This window comes from Trichoderma reesei (genome assembly GCF_000167675.1).
Source record: "Trichoderma reesei QM6a unplaced genomic scaffold TRIREscaffold_11, whole genome shotgun sequence".
Lineage (NCBI taxonomy): Eukaryota > Fungi > Ascomycota > Sordariomycetes > Hypocreales > Hypocreaceae > Trichoderma > Trichoderma reesei.
In genome coordinates this window covers 813,699-826,040 of record NW_006711158.1, presented here as the reverse complement: position 1 = coordinate 826,040, position 12,342 = coordinate 813,699, and the positions used below count along the sequence as shown (strand labels likewise).

The window sequence follows — 12,342 nt, the reverse complement described above, 5'->3', positions numbered from 1 at the left end:
ACCATCATTTGTTTAGTCTCGCTATTTTTGAATTTCCAAGATATCCATTACCGCGATTCTCCTTCGTCCACGCTCGACGTCACTCCATCCAAGTTCATCGTCTGACGTCAATCACCACATTCTCATCTCGAATATATACATCGCCATGGACACGAGCGACAGCCCAACCGTCGCCATCAACGGCTGCACCTTCGTGGGCACCTTCCAGCACGAATCGGCAAAGTACCCTCGGGCCCTGGAGTTCTTCTACGGAATCCCCTATGCCACCGCCCAGCGCTTCCGCCCCGCCGAGCCGCTGCCGCCGTCCGAGGCCTTGGGCGTATACAGCGCCTCGCTGCCGGCGCATATACAGCCCATTCCCATGGCTCAGTTCCCGACGGCGGAGAGCCCGCTGACGCTCAACGTCTTTCGGCCTTCGGGATCGACGTCGCCGTTGAGGTACCAGGTGGACGATGCTGAACGCCAGGCCTTGAAGAACTTACCCGTGGTGGTGTACGTTCACGGCGGAGCCTTTAACTTTGGCTACCCGCTGGAGAGGGATCTGGCGTCGTTTATGGCCTGGAGCCGGCAGCCGATTATTGTTGCTAGCATCTCGTACCGTCTGGGGGCGCTGGGATTCTTGGCTGGGGCCTCGGAAACGCAAGAGCTCAACCTGGGGCTCAAGGACCAGAGGCTGGCCCTGGAGTGGTTGAGGGAGAATATTGGTTACTTTGGGGGGGATGCTGATAACATCACGCTATTGGGAGCGAGTGCTGGTGCACATTCAGTGAGTATCTACGTGCAGATCTTGGGAAGAAAAGAATATCCATTCATCCAATGGGGGATATCATAACGGTCCACTACTTACAGAGCAGAAGAGTACTGACATATTTCCTCGCCCCCCCTCTTCAGGTCGGCCATCACATGCTCAATCCTTCTCCGTTTCCCTTTCACAAGGCTATCCTCGAGTCTGGTTCACCGACCGCACGCTCCGTCCTTTCACCTCTACATGCTCGCACAGTGAGCCAAATGCTCCAGCTTCAAGCATATGCCTTGAACCAGCCGCTTGAGTCTCTCCCTGTCGATTCCGTCATCGATGCTAGTTTTGCTCTCTACGCCATGAATCATACAGCTGTGACATGGCCCTTCCAGCCTGTCATTGATGGCCCCAACGGCGTCATTCCCGATCTGCCCCTGAATCTGTGGCGCCAGTTCGTCGACTCGGGCCGAGCAAAAGACATGTCTATCATCACCGGCTTCTGCTCCCACGAGGGCACAACATTTGCCCCCCAGCATGCTTCCACCAGCGCCGAATTTCGCGCCTTTTTCCAAAAGCTCATCCCTTCACTTTCAGCAGACGACCTGGACGCCCTCGAGCTGCTGTATCCGGATCCCCACATCCACCCAGACTCGCCCTATCGCCAGCCCCCCGGCATAGGCGGTCCTCAGAAGCGGTCTTACGGCGCACAGTTCCGCCGCATCCACCAAGCTTACGGCCACTACGCGTATATTTGCCCTGTCCTTCACACGGCACACACATTATCTCGAGCAGGTGCCCGCGTGTATCTCTACGAGTACGCTCCTCTTTCGGCGCCATTCACTGCGGCCTCTCATGGCGACCAGACATCCGCCGTAACGCTTGAAATGAACGCACTGGAGGCGACGCCAGGCCTAAAGGCCATGGCCAAGGAGATGAACTACCGCTGGACATCATTCTGTGCATCGCCCACTGGGACACTCAATGGAGATGATGAGCAGGAAGCCTGGCCAGTGTTTCGAAGCCCTCTGGGAGACGATGGCTCTGCCGCAGCTCTGTCTGGAGCAGGGATTGGTGAACTGCTCGTCTTTGGAGAGGGCAACGACGAAGCAGCTGGAGGGAAAAGTCTAGGCACGCCGGTCAAGACGAGGAAACTCACAGACAGGGAGCTGGAGCAGTGCCGCTTCTGGTGGGACCGCATGGAGTTGAGCCAGGGGATGGGTGAGCGAGGCACTGCGTCGGCTTGGCTAAAGGCATGACGAGGGTTTGGTCTCGACAGAAGTGCAAAGGAGAGAAGGAAAGAGGAACGGAGAGGAAGCCTTTTGGCCTTGGGGCCTTGGCTATGCATGGCCCCATGGGAGCGTTGCTTAGCGGTTGATGGAAGATATCTACGTGTCACACCTAGGCCAAAGCCGTCTGTCAGGCAGTTGGAGATCCATGCCAAGTATAGGGCTACTGTATACCAGATAACAGTCATGAGAATTAGGCATCATGAGAATGGAGTTCAAACCCAAGTGACAAGTCTTAACGGATGACCTGATGTCAAATCAACAGACTCTCAGACAAGTCGGGGCAAAAGGGAGGCACAATGCTGTCCGCATACAATTTCATGTAACGCCAGAAGCTGAGTCGAATCCAAGCAAGCAGTAACCAGAGGGATATGATATAAATCAAAGATGGAATATGTCATCGCATACGCATTTGCTCTGGAAACGTTTCTTATCGAGTTGTCCATCTCATCCAGTACATGACTTTTAACTGTTTCACACACTGACAGACACAATTCTCCAAAACACATAATGTTATAAAAAAGGGTGGGGGAGAGCCGGCATGGTATGTATATATAAGAACGCTTTGCTATTCAATTCAAATAAAAAAAAAGGGGGGGGGGGAAGACCAGAATTGACAGAGACTACTAGGAGAAACAGGGCAACACAGGCTGCACAAAACCAAATCACCTTTGACCAGCCAAACTAGAGCAGCAGGAATAAGACAAAGAGGATTAGTCAGTAAAAGAGGAAAAGAAGAAGAAGAGAAAAAAGATTTCGACTCGCTACGCCCGCAAATGCAAAGATGCAGATGCATACAAGTACTTTTTTTCACACCCCCCTCTTCTGTAGGTATGTACAAGCGCCCTCTCTCCCTTCCCCTTGATGATTCTCTCCCCTTGTTCCACATCGCTTGTCATGACCGGTACGTGCTCGAGTTCGAGAAGCAAGCATCTTTTATAGTTCACGCCGCACTCCATTTCGCTACCTCCTCCTTCTAAAAGAGGAGAAACAGGCAAAAAAAAAAAAAAAAGTGCGCAGTCCTCGTCCTCATCATTCTTCCCTCGTTCAGCCCATATTAAACCACCTCTCACTCCTATCGAGTCAAGAAAGAGAAAAAGAAACGTGCCAAAAAGCCGACATGGAAGCGTGCAGAAATGTACCGTAATGTGCAAAATCCAGACTATTCGAGTGAAAGAGCGTAAACAAACGATGCAAAAGGGCCATGGTGGGCAAAAGCAGTATTAAACAGAGTGATGTCAAAATTCCCAAAACGCCTCATGTTCCTTCGGGCGTCTTCCCCAACCCCCCCAAGACACCTGGTAAGAAACGGGGTATCTATCGTGTGAGCGCACCGAGCGTTAACAACACCTCAAGCCTCGTCGGGAGGCGGCATCTAAAAGTTCTGGGAAATGCCAGCGCTCTGCTGAGGAAAGTGACCAGGGCTCTCGACACGCGTGCTGCGTCGCGCGGGATTATCGCGGATAATGGGGGGACCGGGCATCTCGCCAGCACCACCGAAGCCGGCGTCGTACGGGTTCTGGCCATACGAATCGTAGTAGCCGCCGCCGTTGGAGCTGTAGGCCATGCCCGCACCCACGTCGGAGCCGTCCGATCTGCCGGTTGCGCTGTATGAGGAGGAGGCATTGGAAGCCCCTCGTCGAACATCGCCGCGGTTGTTGGCGGCTGACGGGCCCATGGCGCCGAGGATCTCGCCCTCTGGGTTATCCAGCAGTGCCGACTCGGACATGTTACCCCGGGAAGGGCCAATGTCGGAATACCCATTGGTGGCGCCAGAAATGGTCGTCGAAGCCTTGCGGCCGGTTGAGCCACCAAGCGTGGTTGATCCCCAGCCGCGATAGCCGGCAGGCCCTTCCTCCCTCATCTCGTACGAGTCTCCCCCCGCCATGCCCACCGTCGGGATGGTCGGATCTGCATTCGGGTTGTAGGCATAGTCCTCGACCTCCTTGCGACGCTCGGCCTCTGCTGCCCTGCGCGCGCGACGCTTCTTCCACAGGAAAAGGCCAATGACGGCCAAGATGGCAATAGCAACAATGGGCACAACAACGCCAATGGCCACCTTTGCCTTGGAATCAAGACCGCCGTTGTTGTCCTTGCCGGCGACGCCGTTGGGGGTTGCCGTGGAGGTGGAGGTGGAGGTGGTGCCGCTTGGCAGGCTGTTGGTGGGCGTCCTGGTCTGCGTCACAACAACAAAGCTGGTAACAGTCCCGCTTCCCGTGACAGAGACGGTTGTGTCATCAGAAGTCGTCGAGGATGGAGGGGGCGTAGTACTTGATGGTGGCGGCGTTGTAGAGTCCGGGGTGGTGGTGGTCTGCTCCGGGGTCGTCGAGGAGGAAGAAGAAGACTGGGAGGACGACGAAGTGGAGGATGGCGGCTCTGCCGTACTCGAGGGCGGTGATTCGGTGCTGGACGGAGGCGGCTGTGTCGTCGTGTCAGGAGGCGGCGGCGGAGTGGAAGTCGACGATGGCGGAGGGTCGGGCGTCTCCGAGGTGGACGTCTTCTGCGGAGGGTTAGGCGTGGAAGACGTTGTGTCAGGAGGCGGCGGCGGCGGCGTTGTTTGGGATGCCGGCGGCTCTGGCGTTGACGAGGGCCGTCCCGGAGACGTGGGAGTGTCTGAAGGCCCTGCGTCGTTGGTCTGCGCGGGCGGCGAGCCTCGCGGGGGAGCGGTTGTGCCGCTGGACATGGCGACGGCGGCGATGAGGGTGGCCGAGGACTGGGATTGACTGTGTCGAGATGCGCGTGTCAGCATGAGGACGAGGATGGCGTCGCTTGGCCGACGTCAAGCAGCACAGATGAGATGCAGCGCAGTGTGGAGAATGGATAAATAGGCGATGATCATGATCTCAACTGGATCAGCAGCAGTCGCCAGGCGCCAGGACTTGCGCAGAAGAGGCGAAGGCGCCCAACAGGACAACAGGTCGCGCAATGCAATGGCACCTAGGCCGAACGCAGGAGCAGCGCAGAAAGCCAGCCGAAGCGCTGTCACGAAGTGCGTCCTTGCCAGTCGAAGACAATCAGGCGGCACGACAGCGCGAGAAGAGAAGAGCAAGAGAGACACAGGATGGATCGACCGCAGACCGGGTCGGGGAGAAAGGCCAGACAAAGCAGACGGCAGAGACAATACGGAGATCCGCAAACGTACCTCAACAGTCCAGCGTTCCAGAGACAATCCGGAAGGAAACGTGCGCGCCAGACGAATCAGACAATTGGAGGGAGGAGGAAGCGAGAATGAAGACCCGAGTATGTAATAATGGATAAGGTAGGATTAATGCGCTGGAGCAAGCGCCAGAGTCACTGAGCAGACAGACGCTGTTGCTTGTATGTATCTCCTGCCGCTTTTTCTCTTCTTTGTTTTCGTCGCCCCCAAAATTGTTACGACCGAAGGAATACGAAGAGGGCAGAGAAGAGAAGAGAAGAGAGAAAAAAAAACGAGAAACAGAAGCCCGGTCCCTGCCGCAGCGCTGGATCCCGGCGGCGACGACGAAGTTCTGACGGCAGCTTAGCCTTGGCCTTGGGCTACTTGCTACTTATTAGCCTGCCCGGCTTCGCACACAAAAAAAGAAAAGACGCAGCGAATGGACGCAAGCAGCTGCACGAGAGAGTGGGCCGTGGGGCGCGGTACGAGGTGCTTCTGTCTCTGGTGGTGCTGATGAGAGGAACAAATGGGAAGTGAGGCGCTTATTAAGGAATGGAATGGACAGCCGCAGCGACAGGGGGGGAAGAGGAAACAGAGAGGACAGGGACAAGAGACAAGAGACGAGCACAAGCCGCGCCAGGGGGGGTGGAGGAAAAAGGTAGTCAAGGACTCGTTTGATGGCGAGTGAGTTGGGGAGAGAGACTGTGAGAGCGAGAGAGCGAGAAAGAGAGAGAAGAAAAGAGGCAAAGGAACAGAAAAGAACAGGGACGGAAAGGCAAAAAATCAGCCATCTAGGGGAACGACAATACGAGGCCGACCAGAGACGTAGAGTTCTGACGCACCCGCGCCCGAGCCAAAACCACAACAAGCAACGCCGGAACGCTGCCACTCGCACTGTAGCGGGCACCGTATCGTCCCGTCGAATCTCTACGGCGCCTGCATGTGCGGTTTCGTACAATGCAGACTGTCCATCTGTGCCCGTTCCTGCAAGTCTCGACCCCCCCTCTCTTCCTCTTCTTCTTCTTCTTCTTCTTCTTACTACATGCAAAAGTGTCGCTTCTTTTGCCGGATAGGTACCTACATCATTGATGCAGACACTCGGACTGGCTGAAACCGTTGCTTTCCCCCCTCCCCAAACAGCCTGTATCTTTCCCCTTTGTTTTTTCTCCCAGCGAATGCCTCACTCATTCCCCCAAAGGTACCTACCTACTAGGTACCTAAAGCACCATCAACGCAAAACAGACACACTGACAATGTGCTCTTGTCCCTCATCCCCCCAAGATACCTCCTACAGTGCTACCTGACAGCACCTGTTCCAGGGGGCAAACGGGAACACTGACCTCCAGGTCCCATCTCAGCACTGCATGTACCGTAATACTAGTAGCATCGCCGCTGACGCTGACCTCCAAAACGGGTTGTCCTAGCGGTTGGTGACCACAAGAACTAATTTCGCCTAAAAGCTAGGATCAACTTTGGGGGGGACGGAGGAGACGCGGCTTGCCTTTGGTTCTCACACTCCTCCAGGTCCAGCCACGCGCCACGGGAAGCTCTTCAGCTACTACTACGTACCTAAGTAGTAGTAGCTACCTAGCCAAAGGAGAGCCAAAGGAGGCCGCCGTCCCGTTTTGAACGTTTACGCTTTGAAAGTCCGCCGTCTCAGTTGCTTACCTTGGGTACGTACTACTACTAGTACTACAGGTAGTAGTATTTGCCCATTGTCACATGTCTTACTTGACATTTCACAGAAAAACATGAGAAAAGAGGAGAGTATTGTTACGTATGATTGTCTCTCCAGTCGTATCGCGTACAAGGCATAAGATCCGAATCTTCATTCTTGTTTTTTTCCGTCCGCAGTGACCGTTGCCAGTGAGACACTGTATTACCACGGAGAATCCAACCAAGAGAGAGAGAGAGAGAGAGAGAGACCCCTGGTGCAAAATCGACCATCGCGGACCCCGTTCGTCTTACGAGGATGCAATAAAAGAAGCAGGGGGGATATGCACGTTCAAAACGGGAGTATGGAGTATTCTACATATGTCGCGAATCAAGGCATATGGCTTGTTCTTGAGACTGTATTATTACAGGCTCTAAAAAAAGGGCGGGTTTGCTCTGCAGTGTTAATACTACAGCTATTGTTTCCATATCTCTCTATATCCGTCCGTCTCTCAAGAGAACGACCACGTATAATAAGCCCCTCATTCATCCGTCGGACACCCTCAAATGCCCAACCCTTTGGAACCTAAGGTAGATAACAATCTTGGAAAAAAAAAAAAAAAAAAGACCCTGAACATGAAATCTGCACTGCCCGTCTCACACGCCAATTTTCACTGCCACAAGCCCCTCCCAAGTTGGTCCGTGAACGAGGTAAATGGAGCTTGTTACTAAATAAATAAACTACTACTAAACAAAGAACCTCCTGGTACCGTATTAGAAGCTGGACCTTTCGCGTTGTCATCCTTGGGGCATTATTATATACTACCTAGGTTGCTTTTCCTATGAATCAAGAACGTATTCTCTACCTATCTGGGCCGAGGCTTCTGCATCGTCTATTTCCATAGGTACCTGGGTAAAGCAGGTAAGTAGCCAGCTATAGCATCAGAACGCTTCACTCCCAGCCCCACCCAATCAAGACGAGAACAAAAACGCCTTCTGAAAAGAAGAGGAGTCACTATCCCAAAGATCCCGAAATTGACAACCTTCAAACCGCCAATGAAAACAAAGCAGCATCTTCTCCACAGAATTCAAGCCCAGCCCGTTGATCTTCAACAAAGGATCAGCCTTGTTTTTATTAAAATTTCTTGCATACATAGGTACCTAGGTACTCAGGTAGTGATATCAGCACTGCACGTGATGCCGACTTCATCAAAGGGAATCACTCGAGAATGACAGCATTGCCGAGATTGACAACTCATGGCAGTGGTTCGATGGATTGGGTCCATGCAATCAATTGGAATTGTTTGAATGAGGAGACGTGAAGGTGAAACAGCAACACGTCGTCTCACTCAATTGCAACACTCAAATTCCGGAAGAGCTGAGACAGCAATTAATACCCAGCATACTACTACTAGTATTACACAATTAGTCGAGACAGCAATCACCACACATACGACACGAAAACCAAAGGGGAAAATAAAAAGACAAACATATAGAATATTAACGGGTGAGTGCATCTGATTGACCTATATTGCCTATGTACAGTATTCCTTCAGATGCCCCCAGAGAGGCCCGAAGTCGTCACCTGAGATGTTCTTCATGTGTGTTGGTTAGGTTCCAGTCCATCTATATGCAAACATCGCAAAGCCCAAAAGAAAAAGTTGGAAGATAAAAAGTCCGTCGTAATCCCTAATTACTCCTGTGGAAGTGAACAAAATAAACAAAAGCCCCCCTTTTTGTCGGAGAGAGCGCTTCGATGCCGCTATCTGTTGGCAAGATCATGCAAATGCCGTAAGCAAGAAATGACGACGCTGGTACTTTAAATAATGTCATCCGATGGCAGCTCGCCTACTCTGCCCCCATATCAAGGTCGCACATTCCATTGAGGCTTCAGCTGGTCGTCCATGGCGGCTGGTGTGAACACCACGTCGCCTGGAAGGCGGCTGACGCGGCCGGCGCCGCTTCGGATGGCCTGAAGTTGCGCCTGGGACATGCCGCTCTTGTTACTCCTGATGCTGCCTGCGTCGCTGGCAACCTCGGGGTCTCTGAACTTCTTGGGAGGGGCAAAGTCCAGCCCTGTGAAGGTTCCCGACTTTCGGAGCAAGTGCCTGGATTTGCAAGAGTTAGCCAACACCGTCGATACTGGCTCAGACGACAAGGAAATACTTACGGGCTTGGCAGAGGTGCTAGGTCTTCAAACGCACCAGCCAGCTGTGAGCCGGCAGTCGGTGGCTGCAAGAAAGCTTTCCTCTCACCAAAGGGGCTCTGGCTTCGGCCTGCGACATTGTCCCTGATGCTGGTCGGAGGGGCAAAGTCGGCCGCGTTGAAGATGGCGAATGAATCATCAGCCAGCTTGGAGGGCGTGGGGAGCGTGTTCAGGGGCGCGGGAGGAGGCAGGTTCTTCTTGGGCTGCTGCTGGCGAGCCCATGCGTTGGAGGCGGATGAATCAGGTCGAGGTCCAAATGCCGAGCCGGCACGAGGTCGTCCGTGTCCGGGGCCGGGAGAGAAGGTGCCTCCGTTGCCATTGGGTCCGCGGAAGCCTGGGCCACGAGGGCCGGGACCGCGGGGGCCGCCCATTGGGCCACCCTGGCGTCCGCTGGGAGGCGGCGTCATGGCACGACGGGTAACAGGCTGGGCATACGGCATGACAAAGGCGTTGGAATCGGCATCGTAGTAAGCAGCGGCCTCCAGGTAGCCCTGGTCGTAGTCTTCATAGTAGTCGGGACCGCCGTGTGCCTGGTGCTGGGGCTGTTGCTGGGGCTGCTGTTGATGCTGTTGCTGTTGCTGCTGCTGGGGTGGCAGAGCGGGCATGGGAGGGGGTGCTTCATTAGAATCATCAAAGTACTCCTTGTAGAAGGAACGGATACGGTTGGCACGGATTTCGGGATCATCAGACTCCATCAAGTCATTAGGAGGCAGTGGCCGGAAACCAACAGAGAGTCGCTTGTTGTTGCCGTTTTGCGGAACACCGAGACCGCCAGGGGCAGGAGGCCTTGAGAGAGGTCGACCACGGGGTTCGTCTTCAGAAGCGCGTTCATGAGAGTCTTGTCCGGGAGAGTGGATCTGGGGAACGTTTCCATCAGCAGGGTTGGCCGTGGAGGCACGGCCATTATCAGTGTAGGCAGATGAACGCGCCGAGTTGGGCTGCTCATAGGAACCGTCCTGTTGGCGGAGCTTCAGAGCAGCGGGAGCGGGAGCCGGGATGTCGGGCATCACAAATTCGTCGGCGTTGAAGACGTCGACTGCAGGGACCGTTTCGATTTCCGGGACGATTGGCTGGACAGGAAGCCTGACATCGTGGACCTGGGCGGCGTTGGCGGAAGGCTGATGCGTAGGCTTGGGAGCGGTGGGAGTGGCAAAGGGGTCGTCCTTCTCATCCGGAGACGGGGAGCGTGGCGTCGACGGGTTTGGCTGCATAGGAGGCTTGGAGAGACCGCTGGACTTGGGAGGGCGCGCACCAGAGTTGTCGTTGGGGTTGAAGGATCGGATCGAACCAACATCACTAGCTGCATATTGGTTGACGGTTCTATAGGGGTCATCTTCGGTTGTGAGGGTTCGAGCATACGAGTGAATTGATTCGCGCGATCCTTGGTGGCCCGGAGGAAGCAGGTACGGCGACGTGAGGTTCATGTCCATGGAGAGTCCGCCCTTGTGCATCGGCTTCTCTCCCCCTAATCCCAGCAGGCTCTTTCGCGACTTGGCGGGGGCATCTCCCATGCCGAAATCCAAGTCCTTGGTCGGGTCGTTGAGCTCCTCGAGCTTGTCGCGGCGCATGTTCCGGCGGTGCAGGATGAAGAGAACCACGATGGCCAAAATGACGGGGATTCTGCTTCTATTAGCATGACCATTCCTGGACCAGCAACAGCTTGCTTCCTTCTTTCTCTCCCCCCTCTTCTTCCTCCCAATTACTCCCCCTTATCTGGTTTTCGAAACACAATGAGAGGACTCACATAATACCCAGCACAATGGCGAGCGTCGAGTCCGATGGCCCAACAGGCTTCTCGCAAGTGTTGGAGGCATCGGTAGCAACACAATCACTTCTGCGCAGCAGAGAGCCAATCGACCCCAAGCTGCGGCGAAGGTTGATCCGCGAGCCCATCCTGTACACATCTCCATCGCGTGTATTCGCCCCGGCGGCGGCGAGGTTCACCCCGCGAGCTCGTATTATGCTCATCTTGTCGACTTCCTCCTATTCAAAAGAAAAAAAAGACTGGTTGATAACGACGGCGGGAGAGGAAGAAATAGATATTACGAATGACGGTTTGCGAATCAAACTCGAAGCGATGTGCTAATCGCCATGAAAGGTATGTCGCGTGAATGTGCGGTCTGTTCTGATTGTTGTCGTTCAGCCACCACCGAACGGATCACCCGCAAACGAGAGGCTGGCCCAGATGGCGTTTGTCGATCGACGATTTGGTATAGGAAGACGAGGTCGCAGCAAAGCAGCAGAAAAGCGGGTAGGAATGCAGTGCCAACCAGGCGGGCAGAGACAAGGAACGACTGTTGCTGCTGATTCGCAGAAGCAGCACGCAAGAAAAAGGAATGACTGAGAGCTTGACAAGCAAAGCAAGACAAATGAGTGAAAGGCCCGCTGGCAGGCGGTTTGTCACGATGGAATCGCAATGGTCGACAGAAGGAGGGAACTGGCGATGGGGAGAGGAGAAAAGAAGAGGGAAGAGGTGAGCGACGAGAGACGCACTGGGCAAAGGAGGAGATGGAGGAGCGACTGGACGAGCGAGGCACCAAGCGGGTTAGCACGGAAAGGCCAGAAGGTCAGGCCCTGGTTGGCCTCGGCGGGACAGCTTCAGGTTCTGGTTCTGATCCAATGTACCGGTACAGGGAGGCGCTGGTACAGGGCCCGGTGCAGGTACAGATGCAGATGCAGGGACGACTGCAGGTGCTGGTGCCGGAGCTGCTGCAGCGCAGGTACCGCAGCAGCTCGGGCGACTTGGCATCCATGGATCTAGGTATAGCCCGCCGCGGCACCTCGCCCACAGCGAGCAGCAAGCGATGGCAGGGAAGCCCAGCAGGTCTCCGGCGGACAAAATCCCCCTCCCCCTTGCTGTAGCGAATGAGACAGAGCAGGGCAGGGGGGGCCAGGGCGTACCCAGGAACCAGCAGGGGTCGGGCCAGGTCGCAGGTCGCAGGTACCAGAAGCTGGTGCTGGTGCTGGTGCTCGTCTCTGTTGTCCAATCCATCCGTATGTGGTCGGTCAGTGAGGAGCCGCCAGGGTCGTAGGGAGCACGTTTAATTTGAGCAGTTGCTAGCGCCGGGCCGCCGCGCGAGATGCTTGGATCGCAGGCGTGGGATGTATCTGGTACCTCGTTGCACAGCTTGGTTGCGCCGCGATGCCCGATGGAGGTCGCGGTCGCACAGGTACCCGTACACGCTGCTTCGCCGCCCTCCAGCACTCAATGGCCAGCTCCAGCAGCCACTGGCAGCGTCAGGCGGTCCTTTGCCAGCAGCCCAGTTGGTCGAAAGAGGAAAACAAACGTCTGGCGAGTTGCGCCTAGCAGGGGTCTGACGCA

The 12,342-nt window shown here is 55.1% G+C and overlaps 4 protein-coding genes across 4 annotated transcripts; 1 reads left to right on the top strand and 3 right to left on the bottom strand.

Annotated features, from left to right (window-relative positions):
* Positions 1-145: 145 nt before the first annotated feature.
* Positions 146-1,995, top strand: TRIREDRAFT_108287 (uncharacterized protein; the record flags this gene model as incomplete). The annotated part of the gene is made up of 2 exons (XM_006966100.1): positions 146-766; positions 850-1,995. The coding sequence occupies 2 exons, from the start codon at positions 146-148 to the stop codon at positions 1,993-1,995; spliced, it is 1,767 nt and encodes a 588-aa protein (XP_006966162.1).
* Positions 1,996-3,400: 1,405 nt separating this feature from the next.
* TRIREDRAFT_4290 (uncharacterized protein) lies at positions 3,401-4,708 on the bottom strand (the record flags this gene model as incomplete). Its single annotated transcript, XM_006965846.1, has 2 exons — positions 3,401-4,196; positions 4,380-4,708. 2 exons carry the CDS (start codon positions 4,706-4,708, stop codon positions 3,401-3,403), a joined length of 1,125 nt encoding a protein of 374 aa, XP_006965908.1.
* A 3,970-nt stretch (positions 4,709-8,678) lies between these two features.
* On the bottom strand, positions 8,679-9,625 carry TRIREDRAFT_63217 (uncharacterized protein; the record flags this gene model as incomplete). The annotated part of the gene is made up of 2 exons (XM_006965971.1): positions 8,679-8,922; positions 8,985-9,625. The coding sequence occupies 2 exons, from the start codon at positions 9,623-9,625 to the stop codon at positions 8,679-8,681; spliced, it is 885 nt and encodes a 294-aa protein (XP_006966033.1).
* Positions 9,626-9,748: 123 nt separating this feature from the next.
* Positions 9,749-10,988, bottom strand: TRIREDRAFT_108284 (uncharacterized protein; the record flags this gene model as incomplete). Its single annotated transcript, XM_006965970.1, has 2 exons — positions 9,749-10,646; positions 10,765-10,988. Coding segments are annotated over 2 exons (1,122 nt in total), but the record flags the coding sequence as incomplete, so codon positions are not given.
* Between the last annotated feature and the right edge of the window lie 1,354 nt (positions 10,989-12,342).